This window comes from Nelumbo nucifera, chromosome 6, assembly GCF_055504915.1.
Source record: "Nelumbo nucifera cultivar China Antique chromosome 6, China Antique-T2T, whole genome shotgun sequence".
Classification (NCBI taxonomy): Eukaryota; Viridiplantae; Streptophyta; class Magnoliopsida; order Proteales; family Nelumbonaceae; genus Nelumbo; species Nelumbo nucifera.
In genome coordinates this window covers 31,137,232-31,143,178 of record NC_142654.1, presented here as the reverse complement: position 1 = coordinate 31,143,178, position 5,947 = coordinate 31,137,232, and the positions used below count along the sequence as shown (strand labels likewise).

The 5,947-nt window shown below is 42.6% G+C and overlaps 1 protein-coding gene across 1 annotated transcript; it reads left to right on the top strand.

The window, feature by feature from the left end:
• Positions 1 to 1,656: 1,656 nt before the first annotated feature.
• Positions 1,657 to 5,947, top strand: LOC104598693 (uncharacterized). Its single transcript, XM_010260874.1, has 3 exons — positions 1,657 to 1,818; positions 4,175 to 4,720; positions 5,003 to 5,947. Exons 1-3 carry the CDS (start codon positions 1,657 to 1,659, stop codon positions 5,945 to 5,947), a joined length of 1,653 nt encoding a protein of 550 aa, XP_010259176.1.

Here is a 5,947-nt window from a genome sequence, read left to right as displayed (position 1 = left end):
GATGCAAGTGTTACATTGAAAAACATGCAGCTGTATATATGAAAATAACTCCGGAAATAAATGTCTCATATAACTGAATGATGGATGTTTTAACCGGCGATGCCAAATCCAAATCTGTTGTTCCTTGGCGTTCCCTTGATGATGTGTATGATGCGCTTGACCCGTGCTAAGATCATCCATGTAGTAGAGCCCCCCTCGCCTAGTACCACGCCCAATTATCTCCTTGGTGAGAATATCCTGAAGAAGACAGAAAGTGGGATAAATGAGCACAACACAATTCAGATCAGAGGAGATTTGACTAACATATAGTAATTTGTGGGAGAGCGAGGGAACAAGCAAGGTGTTTTTCAAGGATATAACAGGTGACAAGGTCACAGTCCCTGCTCCTGTGACTTGAGAGATTGCCCCATTGGCATTAGCAATTGTAGTCCGTCTTGGTGGTGAAGTCTTTGAAAAATTAGTAGCATCATAGGTCATGTGGTCAGTAGCTCCTGAGTCAAGTATCCATGCCTTGTTGTCAATGGTCTTGTTGGGAAGATTGTTACCTGAATCCGAGAGGTGAACTTCTCCCTGTGGTGCGAATGAGGGTTGAGATTCTGTTGTAACTGTTGCAGCCTTACCACTTGTTTCAGCCTTGTCTTGGCGTTTCCGAGCTTGGAGTTCATGCCACCAGTCGGGATAGCCATGTAGCTTGAAGCAGTTCTCCCGGGTATGCTTTGAGTTGCCACAATGAGAGCATTTAGTACCACCAGAAGATGCTCGAGATTTAGAGGTCTTACCAGATTTTTCGCTGCTTGCAGGCAGAGAGCTCGTTGAAGAGGGCGTAGGTTGCCCAGTCTTAACACCTTTAAAGGTCAATACTGCTCCTGGAGTTTCAATATGGTTGCCGGTTATCATGACCCTCTGTCGGATAGCTTCTCTTCGAACATGTGCGTAAGCCTGTTCAATAGTGGGAAATGGGTGCATTTGGAGTACATCTGCCCGAATCTTGTCTAGTCTGTCATCAAGACCATCTAGGAAGATATACACTCTCTCCTCTTGAAGGAGAGTATTGTACCATTGAATATCTACCACACACTCCATCAGATTCGGATGGCGAAAATCAATTTCTCTCCACAATCCTTGGAGATCATTATAGTACTTTTCAAGAGACCCTCCAGACTGGCGCAAGCGGGTCACACGGCGCCGGAGATCGTATACTTGCGAGGTATCACTGCCATCAGAGTACGTGGTAGCCACAGAATCCCACACCATCTTTGCTGTAAGGAATCGAATAAAGTTACCAATCAAGGATACGTCCATGGAGTTAATTAACCAACCTTTGACAATAGCGTTGTCGGTGCGCCACCTTCGAAAGGTTGGGTCAGTTTGTGGAGGCTGAGGAAGTTCTCCATTAATATATCCCAGTTTGTCTCTGCCAGATATATACATCTCAACAACTTGGGACCAAAGGGCATAGTTGGTGCCATCCAACTTGATACCGATCTGAGCAGCAGAGGTTTTTGTAGTTGAGATCGGTCTGTGCAGGAGTTCAGTCATTCTGGTGGTCAATTCAGTGAGAGTAGGATTAGGTCGTTGTTCTCCAAACGGATCTGAGGTTTCCGAATTAGACATGATTATTAGCGGGTTGTAGCGGTAGTAGCACCGTCGACCACGATGGGGCAGCGAGATTGCAGCAGAGCACCTGTCGGTCTTGCGATGACAGTAATAGTAGCCAACCACCCGGGGTTCGCGGTGAGGTTGATAGTTCTGGATAGATCCACTGCCGGAGTTGCAGCGGTAATGGCAGTGGATAGAGCCACCACCGGACTTGCAGCGGTAACGGCAGCGGTCACCTCCCGGTGACTAAGATTCGCGGCGACCAGGATTTGCAGCGGTGATAGCGGTGGTCCCCTCTTGGTATCCACAAAAAATCAATAACAGGAGATCTCGGTTGACGGATTGAGAACTTTGATTGAACCTCAAGAAGAAGAAGCAGAGAGCAAAGGAATCCTCAATGTTTTTTTTTTGTCAACGAATGCTCTGGAACAATCTTCGAAACTAGGAAGCTTCTTCGCTTTCCTCCCAGTGAGAAAAAATTTTCCTTGATTGTCTCGATCGCTAGGTGGAGAAAACGATATGGAAGAACAACCTCCCGGCGACCGAGTTCTTGCAGCGATCACGACCTGCAGTGGAGATAGCAGTGGTCGCCTCCTGGCAACCGAGTTTTCGTAGCGATCACGACCTGCGGCGGTGGTAGCAGTGGTCACCTCCCGGCGACCAAGTTTTCGCAGCGATCAGAACCTGCGGCGGTGATAGCAGTGGTCACCTCCCTGCGACTGAGTTTTCACAGCGATCACGACCTGCAGCGGGGATAGCAGCGATCACCTTCGATGACCAAGATTTCGCAATGATAGGGATTTGCAGCGGTAATAGCAGAGGATGGAGCCTCTGTCAGCGACCAAGATTTTGCGGCGATCATATCATCGAGTTTATCATGGATCGGTATGCTCTGATACTATGATAACTCGAGTAGAATGAGAAACTGTTCCTCTCTTCTTTTTTTATTATTCTTCCTTTGCAGGGGTTCAGAAATATATATACAAGCATCTCCTAATTATACATAGATTCTGGTTCTACCTCTCCTAGTTACATACAACTTAGGCTGAGAGTTATCCCTGAATTCAAGGGATATCCCCTAGTTTTACAGCTCACGCCAATAAGCTTTTCCTTTCTCCAATCTTCAAAGATTTTGTGCAACATTGTATTATGAGTTGCATCTGGGTTTATACCAATCTGGCCATGAATCCAAATGGATCAAGCATAATGACTGTTGAAAAAGAGATATTCACATGTCTCTATTGCCTAATGATCACAAAGTGTAAACTAATACATGTGTTTATGACTTGTGTTGGTTATAACCGACCTTGCTGACATGGACGTCAAACTTTGTATCTATAAATAGATGTCAAGTCTAATAAGAAAATACAATTCATTCTTTCTTTCCCATCTCGGCTTCATTTATCATGGTATTAGAGCCATGATGAGGTGCGCTTCCGTTGGTGCGTCGATCATTGTTTCTCTCCAACCTATTTTTTCTCATTTCCAGATCACTGATCCTTTGTTCTAGTTTCCTCTTTCTTTTTTTTTGGTTTTTGAATAGACTTGTTCATGAGCCAGGCCGGGCTGGGCTTTGCCTCTACATTAACAGAATATGTTCAGGCTCAAGCCCGAGCTCAGCCCAACCATCGGGCCTAGGTCTTGAGCCGAGTCTGGCCTTGATATAAAGCCCGAAGCTAGGCCCAAACCTGAGCCCAACTAGAAATTTGGAAAAAAAGATTTTTTTCCTTTTAAATTCAATTAAAAGCTGTTTTATTTATACTAAAAGACCTCAAGACCTAAAAATTAATGAAAAGTCTCATTATTTGAAAAAGAGAAGAAAAATATATTATATATATGCTTTTTATTATATAAAATATATTTTTATTAATATAATACATTATCAAGTAGGGCGTGGGCTCGGGCTTGGGCCGAGCTTTTTAGAGAAAGCCCGAGCCCGCGAGCTTGAAAGAGCAAGAACCCAAGATTTTATTATATAAAATCTATTCTTGAACAAAAGAATAGATTTCTGGTTTCTTGATCCCTGTTCAAGAACCCAAGAATAGAGCAAGATCTAGCTTCACCACCATATTTTTTGTATTCTGTCATGTCAAACCAAGATCCATCTTTACCATACTTTCTTCATTCTTTAGACAATCCAGGAACTGTATTGGTGTCATGTCCCCTTACAGGATACAACTATTTCACCTGGAAATGAGCTATGCAAAATGCCTTGAGAGCTAAAACCAAGTATGGGTTTGTTGATGGCTTTGTTCAATGACTAGTTCCATGTTCTATTGAAGAACGATCATGGATGAAATGCAATTCTTTGGTTGTGTCCTGGATTTTTAACTCCCTTGTCCGTGAGCTACATGAAAGTGTAGCTTATGCAGACTCTACCCAAGAAATTTGGTGTGATCTTGAAGAACAATTCTCCCAAGGCAATGCTCCTCGAGTCTATCAATTGAAATGGGACCTTTCTCCACTTCATCAAGGTGATCTATCTGTAGCCTCATATTTCACCAGATTCAAAGGCATCTAGGATGAATTAACAAATCTTTCTTCCATTCCTAATTGTTCATGTGGTGCAACAAAGGAGATGCATTCTAAACACGAGAGGAACAAATTACACCAGTTCTTGATGGGTTTAAATGAAACTTTCAATAGTGTTCGCTCCAATATTTTAGCAACTGACCCACCTCTGAGCGTTAACTGTGCCTATGCATTCATGATTCAAGAAGAGAAACACCAAGCCATGGTTAGTCAAAAGAGCATCTCAATACCAGATGTTGAAGCGTTTCACACCTCTATCTCAAAGTTTGGTAACAGTTGTCCTCGCAATGGAAATTCTCATCCCAAGTACAAATGCAACCACTATAAATGGCAAGGCCACACCAAAGATCACCGTTATGATCTCATTGGCTACCTTGAAGGATGGGAGAAAGGCAAGAGCAATCATACTAACAAAAACACAAGGCCCAATTCCACTACTGCTTGTGTTCAATCAGATCCACTTGGACCCCCCATTGTTGGTCTTACATTAGAACAATATTTCCAACTCCTATGCCTCCTAAACACTGAAGCTTCTCAAGAAGCTAGTGTCAATATGACTGGTAAGACCACTACCTCCGTATCTACTTCTGTTTGTTGGATAGTGGATAGTGGAGCATCTGAACATATGACCTCCAATTATATAAATTTGCTTATGCATCTTGAATCATTGCCTCTTGAGCCCTTGGTTCATTTACTAGATGGCTCTGTCCTATTTGCAACTCACAAACGATCAACCAATGTTGCACCTAGTTTATTCATTACCAATGTCTTATATGTTCCCCAATTTCGTCACAATCTTTTATCAATAAGTAAACTCACAAGCCAACTGCATTGATCTATGGTTTTCTCCAGTATTGGTTGTATTATTCAGGACCAAGCATCTCACACTCAGATTGCTTGGGGAATGCTCTGTGACAGCATTTATTGTCTTCATCCCCATTCGCCATCCTTTGCTCTCACATCCAGAGCTAATGGTTCTTATCAACTGTGGCATAATAAATTAGGCCACGCCTCTCTACAACAGCTATCTCTTAGTCTTGGTGATGGTTTTTCGACTCCAATAAAGCATGCATGTGACGCATGTGAACGTGATAAGCATTGCCGCAATCCATTCCCACTTAGCTCATTTCGGGCAACTACTCCTTTTGCCCTCATCCATTGTGATATTTGGGGTGCATATCATGTTCTGTCTCTATCCGGTGCAAGATATTTCTTGACCATTGTAGATGACTTCAGTCATTATACTTGGATTTATCTCACGAAAAACAAATTTGAGACTTATCAGTTGCTTGTATCCTTTTATCACATGGTTCGAACACAATCCAATGGAGAAATTAAGGCAGTTCGTTCAGATAATGGCAAAGAATTTATGTCTGGACCCATGCAGATTTCATGTGCCTACCTACAAATTGTGTTTACTACTGCTTACACAATTAATTATCTTCCCTCTACTCCTTTACAAGACAAAACACTATATGAAGTGCTCTTTGGAAAACCCCCTACATATGGGCATTTTCGTACATTTGGGTGTTTATGTTATGCCCAACACCGACCACTTTTAGGTGATAAATTTGTTGCTCGGACTGATCATTGCTTATTCATTGGATATCCTAATGCTCAAAAGGGATATCATGTCATCCTAAACACCAAGGAGGTGTTCACATCTTGGGATGTAACCTTTTATGAAGATGTATTTCCTTTCTTATCTACCCCACCTAAGACCCAAAATGATGAAATGCCTCGGCCCAACAACATTGTTGTTCCATTACCACAACTTGATGATGGGATTGATATGGTGACACAACCCAATAACTAG